Consider the following 20,444-nt stretch of genomic DNA (forward strand, 5'->3'; position numbering starts at 1 on the left):
ATTTTTTTGTATAGTTGGGGTTTTGCCATGTTGCCCAGGCTGTTCTTCAACTCCTGGCTTCAAGCTATCCTCCTGCCTTGGCCTCCGAAAGTCCTGGAATTATAGGCATGAACCACCACTCCCAGTTAAGAATTGAGTTTTAATGGCTATACTGTATCAGTCTTACAAATGCAGCCTAATATTTTTTACATTATCCTCTATTTTTAAATGTTAGTTAGCTTGTAACTACATCACATTTCCACATTGTACTGAAAATTTCTGTAAATAAACTTTATGTATATTTCTGACTTTTTAAAATGATAAATTATTAGGAATTCTACACATTAGAACAAAGCATATGTACATATTTTAGTATTTAAATACTAAGACTTTGGGTTCTGGAGCCAGAAATCTTGGTTTTGGCAACCAGACTGTCATTTACTTGTGGTATAGTCTTAGGCTATTAATAATATCTTTTCAGGGCTCAGTTTCTTCATTTGTAAAATGACAATCAAAATAAAAACACCTAGCTTCCAGAAGGACCATGATAATTTAATGGGCAAATACAAAAGCCCTTAGCAAGGTGTAAAGGCTATACCAATGTTAGTCATTCGTATTACTGCCATGTTTCCAAATCTTGTTTCCTCCCTAGTTGCCACTTGAAATATGACAGCCATAACCCTGTTCTGTATATGCCATGGAGATAAGGACAGAGTAAGCAAGGCTGTTCTTCAGGGCTAACGGGTGGGGGAGGACGCTTCCTACCTTCCACTAGAAGTCTCTGTAACAAGAATTTATGTCTCTCTGACATCTCACGCCAACCCTGCATGGCCTGTGGGGAAAAGGGTCACAGAGAGTACGCAGCTAGGTTAACTTATTACCATAAATGTGCTTGGAATTGAAGAAGAAAATCAAGTAAGGGCAAATGGGAAAAAGGTGCTGTCTGCAGCTGACATTTACTTTCTGCAAGATTAAAACATTCAGCTGGATAAATTGATGTCATATCTCTGTAGCTGGTCAGGGGCACATAATGAAATAAAAATGTAATGCAATTGCAGCCCCCCTCAAGAGAAGGTGCAATTTTCATTCCTTCTCTGCATACCTGAAGCACTGCAAGCATTGAGAAGGAAAGACAGGTGAGGCCAAGTGTCTCAGGATGCATTGGGATGTGTGAACTTGAAGGGATGAGAGAGGGAAGAAAGTGACAGATAAATGCTCTTTTGGAATCAGGGCCAATCAAACTGCCTTTCCTCCCATTCCCCACCGTTGTGGTTTTGCTAGGTGGAAAGTATATATGAGAACAATGAAGAATGGGCACTATAACTATTTGAAGAAGGAGAGAAAGAGAAGACAAAAGAAGAGAGGGAGAGAGGAAGGGAGGGAGAGAGGGAGAGAGAAAAAGAGACTCTGTAATTGAAAATAGTTACAACAGATGCCTTAAAATAACCTTGAGAGTCTGGCAATTGGACTTTTAAAAATGTAAAACTCCAAACATGTTTCATCTAGCTCTGTAGTTTCAGAAAGGAGTGAACCGACATGTGAGGAAGGATTTTGGACAGAAAGGGCAGTTGGACTGAGAAAAATTGTAGCACCTTCCCTGAGATATTTAAAAATAGCCTTATTGCTCTGGGATGTTAAATGTGGGTATGTCTGAGAGTGGGGAAAGTTCAAGACCAATCTTGGTTTACTCAGATCCTGCTATGTTGTACTACACAGCTAAACTTATTTCTTTTATAGCTGACAACATGAAATGGAAGCCTAAAGTATAAAACTTTATATACAGCGATGAGTGTTTCCAAACATTTTCCAAGGCATTGCAATATTTTTTTTTCCCACAGAAAAGACTCTCATCCATTCAATGAGCATTTTCGCTTTGAGGTGACATTTGAACTGGGTCATAAAGGCAGAAATTGATTATACAGGCAGACAAAAGGAAATAAAATTACCATTCATTTAAGCATGCAGGATATCCCATATTTATTATAGCTCAAAGTAATAAAAGATTTGTTTTCAGCAACCTCATTTCCTTATTGTCTTTGATTTTCACACAGCTTACCACCTCAAGCCTTTCCTTTTACCCAACATTTGCTCTCACAAAACATGTGCTGACCTTCCCCCATTAAAAAGCCTTCAAATCAAGCCATTTAATGTGATAATAAAAGGAAAAAGGCAACTATTCTGTGCCAGACATTGTGATGTATACGGTACATTACTCATCTCGCTTGGTCTTTACAACAAACTTATTTAATAACCAAAGTGCAGACAAGTTTGACAGTTTGCCCAGAAGACCAGGATTTTGAACCCTGCTTCTCTCCTTCCTTTAGACTTTGCCAGATATATTCTATTTCCAGTAATGTCAGGCTTGGTTGCTTGGACCAGCTGTCTCAGTAAAAACAGCTAAAATGAATGTATTAAATATATGATAATCTATTTTTTAAACTTATAAAATAAGTATATGTAAGATAATATCTATATATAAAATGTTATACATAGATTATATATAATTGATTATATATGTATACATACATGTACACACATATATGTAATATTTATTTATTAATATTTATTATTTAGAATATAAGATATAATAGGATATATTCACGTCTTCATAGATATATTATAGAGCTGAGAAAGTACTAGGTTAACATTGCAAGAGAACAGCAACTCAGAAAAATTGCACAAGCATCTGGAAGCTAGTCCTGAGATAATTCACTGAGACTGACAAATTTGAACTTTTGTTTTGATGGCTTTATGAGATGTGAGGACAGAAGTAAAACCAGACCTGCATTAAGATAGGTAATGTAGCTGAAAAATTAGCTGAGAATTTGAAAAACTCTACTCTCATTATGATGGTGAATTGGATGTAGACTAAACCTCTCATGACATTGAAGCCCAAGTCAAATCATTCAGGCTTGAGTAAAACTGCAAATCTTGAATTTAAGTTAACTTGTTCCTGATAATGTTAGTTCAGCAGGCATGGGGCAGAAGCAGACAAGTGCTCTTTGGTGAAAGGACATTCATTCTAGACCACAGAGTATTCACACAAATAACTTTTAAGGCATAATGACCACAAAGATAGCCAGGCATACAAAAAAATCAGAACACATTAAGGACAACCTAATAACAGACAACAGAAAGATACAGAAAAAGACCTTATTAACTAAAATGATCAAAAACAGATTATGCTGAAATAAATTTGAGAAAAACTTGAAACTAGTATTATTCTTAAACAAATTAGAGAAGAATTTGAAAGCCGTCTGCAGGATATAGGAAATGTTAAAAGGGAAATCAATATAAAAATTAAAATTGCTAAAATTAGAACCTTTATAACATGTTAAACAGTAGGCATAGCTAAAGGCAATATTAATGAACTGGAAGACTAATCAGAAGAAAATTTCATGTAAGTAGCATAATATGGAGGAATAAAAAGAGGAAAAACATGAAAGAAGGTAAGTTATGGAGCATTCAATACAGAAGAATAATTTATATTTAAAAGAAATGCTCTGTAATTCTTTAGAATGCTTTAGAATTTCCCTTTAAGAAAAAAAGGAATGGGATATAGGTAATATGTAAAAAATAATTATTAAGACTACTCAAATCAGATGAAAGATTATAAACTACATTTGCAGAATACCAAGAAATCCTAAGCAGGATAAATTAAAAGAATTATACATTTAGATATATTGTAGCAAAACTATAGAGAAGTAGAGACAAAGAAACATACTCCTCGAAAAGAGCAAATCCAAGACACATAATTGTCAGATTCACCAAAGTTGAAATGAAGGAAAAAATATTAAGGGCAGCCAGAGAGAAAGGTTGGGTTACCCACAAAGGGAAGCCCATCAGACTAACAGCGGATCTCTTGGCAGAAACTCTACAAGCCAGAAGAGAGTGAGGGCCAATATTCAACATTCTTAAAGAAAAGAATTTTCAACCCAGAATTTCATATCCAGCCAAACTAAGCTTCATAAGTGAAGGAGAAATAAAATCCTTTACAGACAAGCAAATGCTGAGAGATTTTGTCACCCCCAGGCCTGCCCTACAAGAGCTCATGAAGGAAGCACTAAACATGGAAAGGAACAACCGGTACCAGCCACTGCAAAAACAGGCCAAATTGTAAAGACCATGGATGCTAGGAAGAAACTGCATCAACTAACAAGCAAAATAACCAGCTAACATCATAATGACAGGATCAAATTCACACATAACAATATTAACCTTAAATGTAAATGGGCTAAATGCTCCAATTAAAAGACACAGAATTGCAAATTGGATAAACAGTCAAGACCCATCAGTGTGCTGTATTCAGGAGACCCATCTCACATGCAGAGACACACATAGGCTCAAAATAAAGGGATGGAGGAGGATCTACCAAGCAAATGGAAAACAAAAAAAGGCAGGGGTTGCAATTCTAGTCTCTGATAAAACAGACTTTAAACCAACAAAGATCTAAAGAGACAAAGAAGGCCATTACATAATGGTAAAGGGATCAATTCAGCAAGAAGACCTAACTATCCTAAATATGTATGCACCCAATACAGGAGCACCCAGATTCATAAATCAAGTCCTTAGAGACCTACGAAGAGACTTAGACTCCTACACAATAATAATGGGAGACTTTAACACCCCACTGTCAACATTAGACAGACCAAAGAGACAGAAAGTTAACAAGGATATCCAGGAATTGAACTCAGCTCTGCACCAAGCAGATCTAATAGACATCTACAGAAGTCTCCACCCCAAATCAACAGAATGTACATTCTTCTCAGCACCACATCGCACTTATTCGAAAATTGACCACATAGTTGGAAGTAAAGCACTCCAGCGAATATAAAAGAAGAGAAATTGTAACAAACTGTCTCTCAGACCACAGTGCAATCAAATTAAAACTCAGGATTAAGAAACTCATTCAAAACTGCTCAACTACATGGAAAATGAACAACCTGCTCCTGAATGACTACTGGGTACATAACAAAATGAAGGCAGAAATAAAGATGTTCTTTGAAACCAATGAGAACAAACACACAACATACCAGAATCTCTGGGACACATTTAAAGCAGTGTGTAGAGGGAAATTTATAGCACTAAATGCCCACAAGAGAAAGCACGAAAGATCTAAAATTGACACCCTAACATCACAATTGAAAGAATTAGAGAAGCAAGAGCAAACACATTCAAAAGCTAGCAGAAGGCAAGAAATAACTAAGATCAGAGCAGAACTGAAGGAGATGGAGACACAAAAATCCCTTCAAAAAAATAAATGAATCCAGGAGCTGGTTTTTTGAAAAGATCAACAAAATTGATAGCTGCTAGCAAGACTATTAAAGAAGAAAAGAGAGAAGAATCAAATAGACTCAATAAAAAATGATAAAGGGGATATCACCACCAATCCCACAGAAATACAAACTACCATCAGAGAATACTATAAAGTCCTCTATGCAAATAAACTAGAAAATCTAGAAGAAATGCATGAATTCCTGGACACATACACTCTCCCAAGACTGAACGAGGAAGAAGTTGAATCCCTGCATAGACCAATAACAGGCTCTGAAATTGAGGCAATAATTAATAGCTTACCAACCAAAAAAGTCTAGGACCAGACGAATTCACAGCTGAATTCTACCAGAGGTACAAGGAGGAGCTGGTACCATTCCCTCTGAAACTATTCCAATCAATAGAAAAAGGGGGAATCCTCCCTAATTCATTTTATGAGGCCAGCATCATCCTGATACCAAAGCCTGGCAGAGACACAACAAAGAAAAGAGAATTTTAGATTAATATCCCTGATGAACAAAGATGCAAAAATCCTCAATAAAATACTGGCAAACCAAATCCAGCAGCACATCAAAAAGCTTATCCACCATGATCAAGTGGGCTTCATCCCTGGGATGCAAGGCTGGTTCAATATATGCAAATCAATAAACATAATCCAGCATATAAACAGAACCAAAGACAAGAACCACTTGATTATCTCAATAGATGCAGAAAAGGCCTTTGACAAAATTCAACAGCCCTTCATGCTAAAAACTCTCAATAAATTAGGAATTGATGGGATGTATCTCAAAATAATAAGGGCTATTTATGACAAACCCACAGTCAATATCATACTGAATGGGCAAAAACTGGAAGCATTCCCTTAGAAAACTGGCGCAAGACAGGGATGCCCTCTCTCACCACTCCTACTCAACATAGTGTTGGAAGTTCTGGCCAGGGCAATCAGGCAGGATAAAGAAATAAAGGATACTCAGTTAGCAAAAGAGGAAGTCAAATTGTCCCTGTTTGCAGATGACATGATTGTATATTTAGAAAACCCTATCGTCTCAGCCCAAAATCTCCTTAAGCTGATAGGCAACTTTGGCAAAGTCTCAGGATAAAAAATCAATGTGCAAAAATCACAAGCATTCTTATACACCAATAACAGACAGACAGAGACCCAAATCATAAGTGAACTCCCATTCACAATTGCTTCAAAGAAAATAAAATACCTAGGAATCCAACTTACAAGGGATGTGAAGGACTTCTTCAAGGAGAACTACAAACCACTGCTCCACAAAATAAAAGAGGACACAAACAAATGGAAAAGCATTCCATGCTCATGGATAGGAAGAATCAATATTGTGAAAATGGCCATACTGCCCAATGTAATTTACAGATTTAATGCCATCCCCATCAAGCTACCAATGACTTTCTTCACAGAATTGGAAAAAACTACTTTAAAGTTCCTATGGAACCAAAAAAGAGCCCGCATTGCCAAGACAATCCTAAGCAAAAAGAACAAAGCTGGAGGCATCATGCTACCTGACTTCAAACTATACTACAAGGCTACAGTAACCAAAACAGCATGCTACTGGTACCAAAATAGAGATATAGACCAATGGAACAGAACAGAGCCCTCAGAAATAATACCACACATCTACAACTATCTGATCTTTGACAAACTGGAGAAAAACAAGAAATGGGAGAGGATTCCCTATTTAACAAATGGTGCTGGGAAAACTGGCTAGCCATATGTAGAAAGCTGAAACTGGATCCCTTCCTTACACCTTATACAAAAATTAATTCAAGATGGATTAAAGGCTTAAATGTTAAACCTAAAACCATAAAAACCCCAGAAGAAAACCAGGCAATACCATTCAGGCCAGAGGCATGGGCAAGGACTTCATGACTAAAACACCAAAAGCAATGGCAACAAAAGCCAAAATTGACAAATAGGATCTAATTAAACTAAAGAGCTTCTGCACAGCAAAAGAAACTACCATTAGAGTGAGCAGGCAACCTACAGAATGGGAGAAAATTTTTGCAATCTACTCATCTGACAAAGGGCTAAAATCCAAGATCTACAAAGAACTCAAACAAATTTACAAGAAAAAAACAAACAACCCCATCAAAAAGTGAGCGAAGGATATGAACAGACTCTTCTCAAAATAAGACATTTATGCAGCCAACAGACACATGAAAAAATGCTCATCATCGCTGGCCATCAGAGAAATGCAAATGAAAACGACAATGAGATACCATGTCACACCAGTTAGAATGGTGATCATTAAAAAGTCAGGAAACAACAGGTGCTGGAGAGGATGTGGAGAAATAGGAACACTTTTACACTGTTGGTGGAACTGTGAACTGGTTCAACCATTGTGGAAGACAGTGTGGCGATTACTCAAGGATCTAGAACTAGAAATGCCATTTGACCCGGCCATCCCATTACTGGGTATATACCCAAAGGATTATAAATCATGCTGCTATAAAGACACATGCACACATATGTTTATTGTGGCACTATTCACAATAGCAAAGACTTGGAACCAACCCAAATGTCAACAATGATAGATTGGATTAAGAAAATGTGGCACATATACACCATGGAATACTATGCAGCCATAAAAAAGGGTGAGTTCATGTCCTTTATAGGGACATGGTTGAAGCTGGAAACCATCGTTCTCAGCAAACTCTCCGGACAAAAATCCAAACACTGCATGTTCTCACTCATAGGTGGGAATGGAACAATGAGAACACTTGGACACAGGAAGGGGAACATCACACACCTGGGCCTGTTGTGGGGCGGGCGGATGGGGGAGGGATAGCATTAGGAGATATACCTAATGTAAATGACGAGTTAATGGGTGCAGCACACCAACATGGCACATGTATACATATGTAACAAACTCCACGTTGTGCACATGTGCCATAGAACTTAAAGTATAATAAAAAAAAAAGAAAAACTCTTCAAAGCAATGTCACAGAAATGACAGTAGTCTTAACAACAAAAGTCAGAAGACAAGGAAATGTTTTCAGTGTACTGTAAGAAAACGACTGCCAACTAAAATTTTCTACAAAGTTTTCTACAAAACTATCAAGAATGAAGTTAAAATAATGTCATTTTCAGACAAAAAGAGATTTTGACACCTATGGAACCCTACTAAAAGAAATTCTACAAGATGCACCCAAGCAGAAGAAAAACACACCCTAATAGAAAGTCTAAAATGCAAAAAGAAAGGAAAGGCTTAGGAAGTGTTAAATATTTGGGTAAATTTAAGCAAACATTGTGCTAAACAATAGTATTAATGTCTTGAGGGATTAAAACAATAACACACGTATCAGTAGCATATAAATTGGAATGTAAGTAAATGAAAGGAATCCATTCTAAGTACTTGTAATGTCTTGGATTAAAGTTATTATTTTTACAGTTTGTAAAAGTTACATATGTATGTTTTAATGGATAGATAAATACTATATAAGAGAAAGAGGGTATATTCATTTCAAAGTCTTAGTGGGGAAGCAATGTAATGAAAATACATGTTTGATTCAAAGAAGAAAAGGAAGAAGGCATGATAAAGCAAACACCACCAATGGATAGCATAGAATAAAATGGTACATTTATCCCAATGTGCCAGTAATTCTATTAAATGTAAATGACTAGATGCTCCAGTTAAAATATAAAGATTGTCAGCTTGGATAAAAGACAAAAACCATTTATATGCTGTTGAAAAAATGCACATCTAAAAATTAAAGTTAAGCAAAGACCAAAAGCCAAAGATAAAAGAAATATATGTTAGCCAAATACTAACCAAAGAAACCCTGGCATTATTTTGCGTTTTCTTTTGAGTAATGTCTGATATATCAATGTCAGACAAATTAGACATTAAGTTGGTGCATTACTGGAAATGAATTGGGATAGTTCACAATGATAAAAGGTTTAATTCAACATGAGAATTTAGCAATTTTAAGATTTTATGTTTCTATTTATATAGGCCTCCTTTCCCCCAAGGGAAATAGACAAATAAATATCATGATGGGAAATTTTAACACACATCTCTCAAAAGTTGATGGAAAAGTCAGAAAAATTAGTAAAGTTATTTAAGATTTCAATAACACAACTATATATGTATTTATGTATATAAATTCATACTTAGATATATAAAAATTCATATTCCTTTGAAGAAATGCAGAATTTATAATCTTTTCAGGCTCATATGAAACATTTTTTAAAAACAACCAAACGTCATGCTAAAACAAAAATTTATAAATTTCAAGTACTATGTTAAGTATATTGAGTATTTTATTAAGTATATTCTTTGACCACAATACCAGTAGCAAACTGAAAATTAGAAAATTCTCATATGTTTTGAAATTTTAAAATACACTTCAACTGACAATCAAAAGAGAATCATAATACAAATGAGAAAGAATTTTGAACAGAATGATAATGAAAATATTATATATCAAAACATGCGGGATACAGCTAAAGCTAGATACAAATCATAGCTTTAAATGAACTCATTAGAAAAGAGGAAAGGCTGAAATTTGATGCTGATGTTAGAAAAAGGAGAGCAAAATATACAAGTAAGTAGTAGGAGCAAATAACAAGAGCAAAAATTAATAAAATATAAAACAAACAGAGAATCAACAAAGTCAAAAGTTTTTTTTAAAGACTGATAAAATGGACAAACCTCTAGTGAAATCAGGAAGGGTGGGAGACAGAGATTGGGGGAGAGAGAGAGAGAGAGATTCCAAATGATCCAAATCAGGAATTAAAAGCTGAATCACTGCAGAATTACATTTTCTCCTACTCTTAAATTTATTCTTACTAATAAAGTATTTTACATACTTTTTCTCACTTAATATATTGTAGTGAGTACTTATCACGTAAAACAAACAGCTGGTGCTTGCTTAGTTTTTAGTCCTGGCTTTTTTTCCCTATGATGTGCTTATTCAAAAGGAAAGTGTATTTTTTTCTCAATTATATTTTACTTAGAATTAAGGATTATCTTAAATCATAAATGACTGCCATATCATAAAAGAATAATTAGCTTTTCATTAGATTCATGCAATCTGAGCTCCTGAAAGTTTGGAAGTATCAGATGAAAATATATGAGAAATTATTTATTTCAAAATTTATTGATAGAACAGAATGGTCCTTGAATTTAAAAAAGGGGGAAAAGTGAAGATGATGATTATGAGGAAGTTAATGACTGGGAAAGGTAGAAATGATGAAGAAACAGTGAGACTTGTAAATGTGAATGGCCACAGTAATAAAGAGTAAAAGTAGAAAATCAGTAATTTCAGACAAATCACTTTATTTACAAGTATGTAATTAAAACATCCGTGTACAATCATTTCTATAGAGACTATCTTACAGAGCTGTTTTGTGTCTTTGGAAAAACTACATATGAGTTTTGGGTTTCAGCTTCTTTTTCTACTAGATGAGTAGACTGGATAAGATAATTCCAAATCTTCAAAATAGGATGGTTATTATGTTAGAAAGGAAACATTCTAGAATAATTAAAAGCATAGACTTTAGAGTCATGAATTCATTTGTTCATTTAACAAATATTTATTGAACAACTATTAAGTGCCAGCAGCTCTGTGTTAGACCCTGAGGATAGAGACAAGGTCTTTCTCACCATAGAATTTCTCTTCTATTAAAGAGATGGGCTCTAAACAGGTAAAATATTATGCAAAAATGTAAAATACTATGTGACATGTGCTATATGAGTAATAGGATGTTGTGATACAGATTAAAAGATGTTTGAAAGCTTCTTGGTACTGTACCTAACTTATAATAAAATGCTGGTTGAGATCATAATTTTATTCTAGAAGCCTATAGAGCTGATCTTTAGTCAGGACTCATTTCGTTGCAAAAGGTGGAAACCCAACCAATATTGGCTTAATTAAAAAAAAATGGAATGTGTTTATTCATGTATTTTGGAAGCCCAGGGTTGGCTTAGGCACAGGTGAACTTGGTGTCTTGAAGGATATTGTCAGGTTTACTTGTTCTTACCTGTTTCCCCTACCCTACTGCCAGAGATAAGCTTCATAAGAGCAGACATTATCTGCAGCTTGAGTGTATGGTGGTTACAGTCAGGGACAATAGAGGAATAAACCTGTTTGTGGATTGCGGTATTTAGGTCATTGTGCCTGAGGCAGACAGACATTTCCCCCTTTGCTCTTTTGGTAATAACATCTTCATAAATTTTATTTAAGCATGTGGCCATCTAACTAGAGAACATGTTTCTCAGTCTTCCTTGCAGCTAAGTGTGGCCAATTCTTCAACAATGCAATGTGATTGGAAGTGATGTGTGCAACTTCTGTACCACTTTTAAAAATCACTTGCCCTCTCCCGGCTCTATCTCTTTTCCATGTGCTGAAATGAAGACACAGTGTTGGTTTCACCTGCTTCATCCATGTAGACAGCACTCTAGCAGCCTTTCTCAATCAGGGGTTTCAGAAAAGAATTAAGCCCTAATGCCCTCAGGCATGAGGCATCCATTGTATAATGCATTCAGTTCTCTCCTATGCATCAAGAATGGTATTAGCAGTAGTTTCATAGCTTGAGGTCTTAAGTCTTTAATCCATTTTGATTTGATTTTTGTATATGGTGAGATATAGGAGTCTAGTTCCATTCTTCTGCATATTGATATTCAGTTTTCCCAGCACCATGTATTGAAGAGACTGTCTTCTCCCCAGTGTATGTTCTTGGCCCCTTTGTCGAAAATGAATTCACTGTAGACATATGGATTTGTTTCTGGGTTCTCTTGGGTTTGTTTCTGGATTCTCAATTCTGTTCCGTTGGTCTGTGTGTCTGTTTTTATGCAAGTACCATGCTGTTTTGATTACTGTATACTGTAGCTCTATAGTATAATTTGAAGTCAGGTAATGTGATTCCTCTAGTTTTTTATTGTTGTTGTTGTTTGTTTGTTTGTTTTTGAGACAGAGTCTTACTCTGTTGCCCAGGCTGGAGTACAGTAGTGTTATCTCGGCTCACTGCAACCTCCACCTCCTGGATTCAAGCAATTCTCCTGCCTCAGCCTCCAGTAGCTTGGATTACAAGCACCTGCCCCCACACCCAGCTAATTTTTGTATTTTTAGTAGAGACGGGGTTTTGCCATGTTGGCCAGGCTGGTCTGGAACTCCTGACCTCAAGTGATCCGCCTACCTCGGCCTCCCCAAAGTGCTGGGATTACAGGCATGAGCCACAGTTTCATTCATACCCAGTATGGCTTTACTCTCCACTGTGAAAGGGCAGCACCAAGTTCAATGTAAAGTCCTACAGTCACTGTTCTCTCCCTCCCCCAAGTGCACAGACTCTTCCTGCTACACAGCCATTGCTGGGGATAGGGGAGGGGTGGTATCTGCAATTCAATGCAGTCTTTCTGACCCTCCTCAGTGCCTCTTTCCATGATATGAAGTTAAAGCCAGGTGCTATGATTGTTCACCTGATTTTTGGTTCTTGTGATGGTGCTATTCTGTGTGCAGATAGTTGTTAAAATTTGGTGTTCCTTCCGGAGGTACAAATGGTGTAGGCTTCTATTCTGCCATCTTGCTTTGCCCTGTCCTTTTGTTTCTTGAGAGGTATTATATTAAGGGAAATCTAATATACAACCCACAATTATGCTCTTGAAAGTCCCTTCCTCTTGTTTTTAATATTTAAATTTCAATAGCTTTAGGGGTACAAGTGGTTTTTGATTACATGGATGAATTGTATAGAAATGAAATCTGGGTTTTTATTGTACCTGTCACCTGAATAGTATACATTGTACCCAATAGATACTTTTTCTTCTTTTTTCAGAGGTAGTCTCACTCTGTCACCCAGGCTGGATTGCAGTGGCAGGATCTTGGTTCACTGCAACTTCTACATCCTGGGTTCGAGCGATTCTCCTGCCTCAGCCTTCCAAGTAGCTGGGATTATAGGTGTGCACAACCATGCCCGGCTAATTTTTGTATTTTTAGTAGAGATGGGGTTTCACCATGTTGGCCAGGCTGGTCTCAAAGTCCTGACCTCAAGTGATCCACCCGCCTTGGCCTCCCAAAGTGCTGAGATAACAGGCGTGAGCCACTTATCTCACGCCTGGCCCCAATAGATATTTTTCATCCCTCACCCGCCTTCCCTCCTCCCTTCTTCTAAGTCTCCAAAGTCCATTATACCACTCTGTATGTCTTTGCATACCCATATGTTAGCCCCCACTTATAAGTGAGAACATCCTGTATTTGGTTTTCTATTCCTGAGTTACTTCACTTATGATAATGGCCTCCAATTCCAACCAAGTAGCTTCAAAAGACATTATTTCATTATTTTCTAAGGGTGAGTAGTATTCTGTGATGTATATGTACTACATTTTCTTTATCCACTTACTGGTTGATGGGCACTTAGGTTAATTCTATATCTTTACAATTGTGAATTGTGCTGCAATAAACACTCATATGCAGGGGTCTTTTTGGTATAATGACCTGTTTTCCTTTGGGCGGATACTCTGTAGTGGGATTGCTGGATCAAATGGTAGGCCTATTTTTAGTTCTTTGAGAAATCTTCATACTGTTTTCCACATTGAAAAACCTAAGAAAAACTCTTCTGGACATCGGCCTGGGCAAAGGATTTATGACTAAGACTCCAAAATCAAATGTAACAAAGCCAAAAATAAATAAATGAGACATAATTAAACTAAAAAGCTCTGCGCAGCAGAAGAAATAATCAACAGGGTAAACAGACAGCCTAAAGAATGGGAGAAGATATTTGCCAACTATATCTCCAAGCAAAGGACTAATATCCAGAATCTATAAGGAACTCAAACAAATTAGAAAAAAATACAAATAATTCCATTAAAAATTGGGCAAACAACATGAACAGACATTTCTCAAAAGAAAATATACAAATGACCATCAAACATGGGAAAAATGCTCAATATCACTAATTATTAGGGAAATGCAAATTAAAACCACAATAAGATACCACCTTACTCCAGCCAGAATGGCCCAAAAATCAAAAAACAACAGATGTTTGTTTGCATGGATGTGGTAAAAAGGGAACTTTTATCACTGCTGGTGGGAATGTAAATTAGCACAACCTCTTCTTCTTTTCCTCAGGTGTTTTGTGTTGTTTTGCTTTGTTTGTATACAAAGCTGCTGAAGATACCTTCTGTGCCACATGATCGAATGTCTTGCTCATTCCCAAAGGGGCTTTGTCCCATCCCACTTTCCACCTTTTTATGTAGAGAAACTTGCTTTCTCTGCTAAGTCGTCCCCCTCATATTTTACCTCTGTTGGTTAGTCTCCATTATTAGTTTACCATTCTCTAGTCTATGTAACCAAAGATAAGGGATCTTGTTGGGAAAGTCAAGGGTGCTCTGTTGAGGACTGAAAGGGGTGGTGAGGCATTGAGCAGGCAAGGACAACCTTCTGTTTAGTAAATTGTAAAGGAGGAAAAATATAAACACTCAGGAGTTAATAAAGCTATCACTGCAATGTTACAACATTAATATATTGTGAAAATTTTCCATGAAAAAAACAAGTGCATACTTAATTTTTATTTTTTGAGATGGAGTTTCATTCTTGTTGCCCAGGCTGGGGTGCAGTGGTGTGATCTCGGCTCACTGCAACCTCCATCTCCTGAGTTCAAGCAATTCTCCCACCTCAGCCTCCCAAGTAGCTGGGATTATAGGTGCCTGCCACCACGCCAGCTATTTTTTTTGTAGTTTTAGTAGAGACGGGGTTTCACCATGTTTGCCAGGCTGGTGTCAAACTCCTGACCTCAGGTGATCTGCCCACCTCGGCCTCCCATAGTGCTGGGATTACAGGCATGGGCCACCGCGCCCGGCCTACACTTATCGTTAGTAATGACTACACAATGCATCATTCCATATACAGGTGGTATCTATATATATACTCTATTTCCTATTGGTGAGTACTTAATTTGTTAAAAATGTTTTATTAATATAAAACCTGCTGTGAACATCCATGGACATACATCTTTGAGTATTTTTCAACTTATTTATTTTGAGCAAGTTTTGTAAAGTGAGATTGCTGGTCCAAAGGAATGCACATTAATGAAAATTTTGCCTTATTGCCCTTCAGAAAAATTTACCAATTTGTCTTTTACTAATGATGTGAGATATCATTTGTCCCACAATTATGCCAGGACTAGTTATCATCACTTTTTTAAGCTTTGTCAATCAATAGGCAACGTAATTATTTCATTTATTTCTTCATTAGTGAATTTGAATTTTTTTGTTTTTATCTTTTTTTGTTTTACTCTTACTGATTGTTGATTTTTAAAATCATATATTTGTTTCCTACTGAGGTTGAATTGTAATTTAACATTTGGCCAAGTACCATATGATTTTGGGGTTGGAAAATGTTTTCAAGATATTGTTAGCCATAACATATCATGGTGAAATTTACTAAATTGCAATCCTTTCCTTGACCTCCTTTTCAATCATTTGCCCCTATAACTCACACACACACAAAGCAATTCCAGCAGAATGAAATAAATTCATCCAATAAATTTGATAAATCGAACAAAAAAGTTTTGTAATAGAACCATATAGCTCTTATCGTCTAAGGGTCAGGACCTTATTGCTTTTAAGGAATAAGATAATCATGATGGGTTAGCTAACCTTACAGATGGAATGAAGCTCAGGAGGCCTAGCCAAATTAGTGATAGCAACACAGTACATAGGCCAGTTTTGTGCAGTGGCAAGTAAGAAAAGTTAGTATGAAGAAGCGGAAATGCATTTCCCGAAGCTTCTGAGCAAGGGCACAATCAGGACTCAAACTCAGATCTGTCTACAAATCAAGTGTCTTTTTCATAAAAAACAAAAACAAAAAGCAAAAAAAGACCAAAGGAAATCTAGAGAAAGAAAATGATTGTTTCTTTTGTAGGACAGCTATGGTTGATTAGAGGAGGCAGGACATGTTCAAACCTTTCTTTCTAGCATAAATAAAAGGCTGATTTGGTCATAATGAGAAAAGTAATGTTTATGGTCAGTAATGTGATGGGCCAAAGAGATCATGTTTTTAAAAGTTCTGTGTTTTAATTATTACATTTATTGCCCTTTATTCTGTTTCCTGACAATTAGAATCCCCGTTGTTCTAGAAGGCTGGTGCCTCCTAAGTCTCTCTTCTTCTAACAAGTGTCTGTTTGAAATGCTTGTTCTCCACTGCCGTAAAGAAATAGCACTTGAACATAAATTTAATTTACTCAGCAAGGCCATTTTTATACTTTCTGCAGAAAGGGTACACTTGCCAGCAGTTTTGCCATGAGAGTACACCGAACAAAGGAGACAGGGTCATTTATAACCTGACAGATCCACCCTACTGCTGTGTCTGGTTTCCATTGGCTGGAACAGGATCTCACATTCTGTATTTGTCCTGATTGGCTAGCAACTTAGAACTTTTTAAAAGAGGCAAAGGTAGAGGAGAACAAAGGAAGGAGGAAGTAACTTGTGGAATGCTGAGAAAGGTAAAAACACCTTTAAATAAGGAAGAGGAACAGGTTATGTCCTAATGCTTGCTTGGACCATTATAAGCATGCCAGGGCAAATATTTAGGCTAAGTTATAGGAGCTAAGAACATAAAGTACATTGATTTCTTTATCACAGCTAGCAGATGTTTAAGAATGTCCCCTGGCGTGATTCCGTCCTGCGCGGCTGTTCTCTGGAGCAGCGTTCGTTTATCTCCGTCTGCCCTTTCTCCTACCTAAGTGCGTGCCGCCACCTGATGGAAGATTCGATGGACATGGACATGAACCCCCTGAGGCCCCAGAACTATCCTTTTGGTTGTGAACTAAAGGCCAACAAAGATTATCACTTTAAGGTGGATAATGATGAAAATGAGCACCAGTTATCTTTAAGAACGGTCAGTTTAGGGGCTGGTGCAAAGGATGAATTGCACATTGTTGAAGCAGAGGCAATGAATTACGAAGGCAGTCCAATTAAAGTAACACTGGCAACTTTGAAAATGTCTGTACAGCCAACGGTTTCCCTTGGGGGCTTTGAAATAACACCACCAGTGGTCTTAAGGTTGAAGTGTGGTTCAGGGCCAGTGCATACTAGTGGACAGCACTTAGTAACTGTTGAGGAAGATGCAGAGTCAGAAGATGAAAAGGAGGAGGATGTGAAACTCTTAAGTATATCTGGAAAGCAGTCTGACTCTGGAGGTGGTAGCAAGGTTCCACAGAAAAAAGTAAAACTTGCTGCTGATGAAGATGATGATGATGATGATGAAGATGATGATGATGAAGATGATGGTGATGATTTTAATGATGAGGAAGCTGAAGAAAAAGCGCCAGTGAAAAAATCTATACAAGATACTCCAGCCAAAAATGCACAAAAGTCAAATCGGAATGGAAAAGACTCAAAACCATCATCAACACCAAGATCAAAAGGACACGAATCCTTCAAAAAACAGGAAAAAACTCCTAAAACACCAAAAGGACCTAGTTCTGTAGAAGACATTAAAGCAAAAATGCAAGCAAGTATAGAAAAAGGTGGTTCTCTTCCCAAAGTGGAAGCCAAGTTCATCAATTATGTGAAGAATTGCTTCCGGATGACTGACCAAGAGGCTATTCAAGATCTCTGGCAGTGGAGGAAGTCTCTTTAAGAAAATAGTTTAAACAATTTGTTAAAAATTTTCTGTCTTATTTCATTTCTCTAACAGTTGATATCTGGCTGTCCTTTTTATAATGCAGAGTGAGAACTTTCCCTACCGTGTTTGATAAATGTTGTCCAGGTTCTATTGCCAAGAATGTGTTGTCCAAAATGCCTGTTTAGTTTTTAAAGATGGAACTCCACCCTTTGCTTGGTTTTAAGTATGTATGGAATGTTATGATAGGACATAGTAGTAGCAGTGGTCAGACATGGAAATGGTGGGGAGACAAAAATATACATGTGAAATAAAACTCAGTATTTTAATAAAGTAAAAAAAAGAATGTTAGCACAGTTCTTTAAATAAATGTTGCTTGTAAGATAAGTTACTATTTATTTCTAATAAAATAGGGAGGAAAGTCTTTGAAGAGGAACCTTTATTTTTTACATGTCCCATGCAGGTCAAGCTCATATGGAACTGTTTGACATTTGGAACCTGTCCCACTCAACTTCCAATGGATTATTTTACAGCTTCTCTTGCTTTCTGAACATCCTTGGATGTTATTCCTACTTGCCCCTTACACAGATTGCTAGCATCCCATATCAGAAGTTTAATCCCCAGTGCAAAGCAAGGCACACAGTAGGGTTTATTGTAAATGCAATGTGCATGATCTAATGATGACTTAAACAGCTCTACAGAAAGATTCAACCAATATTTATGAAGCAACTGCTAGGTGGTAGTTACCTTCATATAAGATATTAAACTCTTAAAATCATCCTGCCGTGTAGAAGATATTGGCCCATTTTTCAGATGACAGGAATGAGGTCAAGAAGAGTCAATTAATTTCTCAAGATTCCACTCTCAGTGGGGCTGGGATTTGAATTCTGGTTTCTTGGCATCAAAGCTGGTGCTCTTTTCACAGACCCATGCTCCTGCTGGATTTGCTCAGCATAACCTGATCATAGGTGGAAGAGCTTTGCACAGAGACCTCTAATGACTGAAGAACTTATTGACAGACAACGAGAAAAGAGTATCGTAATTATTTTTTTGGTTCTTGCTAACCAAACCCCATGGTGCCTATGTTCTTGGGCAAAGATTGATTTTAAAAAGCAAAATAAAGTACAGAGAGACAGCTTTTGCATTGAAGCGAAAATTGATGGGTTTTCAGGAAGCAAATTATTGGATTTGTGACTGTTTTCTGCTAGATAAATATCCAAGCAGAATTTTCAGGGGCTATAAATGCAAATTGTTTACACTATTAAAAATATACTTAATGCTAAGGACGTTTTAGCATGCCTATAGAACTTGACTGTTTCTGCCTGAAAATGTTAAATGTAGGCAAAGCATAATGAGGCTTCCTAAACATTCTGTAAACGACATTAAGTACATTATTTCCTCATTAAAAATAGAAGAATTTCATAGAACAAAATAAATGTAAGTGCTACAAATTGCTTTGTATAGCCACTTTTCGATTAAAGCAGATTCCACTATAAATGGGAATCCAGCTGCATTAAGCTCTCATAGGTCAGATTATTCCACTAATAGATCACCAGCAGTACTTAGTGTAATTCGTTTGCTTTCTTCAAGAGCTTTTGTCACTAAAAAATAGGGAAAAACCATACCCATCCCCCCACCAAAAAGCAAAATTGGAATGGTTTGTGGGTGTCAAATTTGTAAACTACAGTTTGAGGATGTATGTGTTTCAAAATCTGTTGTTTAAGCCATTAGAAATGGTTGAACTTTTCATAAAGAATAATTGCTTACAAAAGAAATTTTAGAGATGGATAGAATTGTTTCATCAGTGGAAAGAATGGAAAAATCTGCCAGGTTTCAAGAATTCATACATCACAAGGGAATTCACAAACCTAATTATGAGAATGCTGTTTAAAAATTTAAAAAAAAATTTTAAAATTGTGGTTAAATATACACAACATAAAATGTACCATGTTAACCATTTTTAAGTTTACAGTCCTGTGGCATTAAGTCCATTCCCATTTTTGTGAAATGATCACCACTGTTCATCTCCACAAGTTTTTCATGTTTCCAAATTGACATTCTGTACATTAAACAAGAACTCCCTACTCTCTATTCCCCCCTCCTCCTCACTCCTGGCAACCACCACTCTACTTCCTGTCTCACATCAATGGAATCATACAGTATTTGTCCTTTCGTGTTGCATAAAGACTTCAGGGTTCATGAATGTTGCAGCATGTGTCAGAATTTCCTTTCTTTTAAATAAATATTCCTTTGTACATGTATGTTACATTTTGTTTATCTATTGACTCATCAGTGGATTCTTGGGTTGCTTTTATCTATTGTCTATGCAGATAATGCTGCTATGAACATGATGTGCAATATCTTTTGGAGTCCATGCTTTCTATGTATCCTGCCTTTGGGTATATTTCCAGAAGTGGATTTGCTGAATCATATGGTAACTCTATGTTTAATTTTTTGAGCAACCACCATCTAGTTTTCAAAATGACTATATTATTTTACACTCCCACCAGCAATGCACAAAGGTTCTCATTCCTCCACCTCCTCATCAACACATGTAATTATTTTTTGAAAATAATATTCATCCTCTTGGGTGTGAGAGAAGAATGTTC

General features: G+C 36.6%; 2 protein-coding genes across 3 annotated transcripts in view; both read left to right on the forward strand.

The window, feature by feature from the left end:
- The window catches only part of CLVS1 (clavesin 1), a 437,253-nt gene that overhangs the window by 122,681 nt on the left and 294,128 nt on the right, over positions 1-20,444 (forward strand). The window lies entirely within an intron of this gene.
- On the forward strand, positions 16,891-18,048 carry LOC100431653 (nucleophosmin-like). The gene has a single exon (XM_054561653.2). It carries the CDS (start codon positions 16,972-16,974, stop codon positions 17,851-17,853), a length of 882 nt encoding a protein of 293 aa, XP_054417628.2. The 5' UTR covers positions 16,891-16,971; the 3' UTR covers positions 17,854-18,048.

This window comes from Pongo abelii, chromosome 7 (genome assembly GCF_028885655.2).
Source record: "Pongo abelii isolate AG06213 chromosome 7, NHGRI_mPonAbe1-v2.0_pri, whole genome shotgun sequence".
Taxonomy (NCBI): Eukaryota; Metazoa; Chordata; class Mammalia; order Primates; family Hominidae; genus Pongo; species Pongo abelii.

Bases quoted from the DNA above. Each gene is read 5' to 3' on its own strand.
- LOC100431653 (XM_054561653.2), top strand. From the start codon at position 16,972: ATGGAAGATTCGATGGACATGGACATGAACCCCCTGAGGCCCCAGAAC.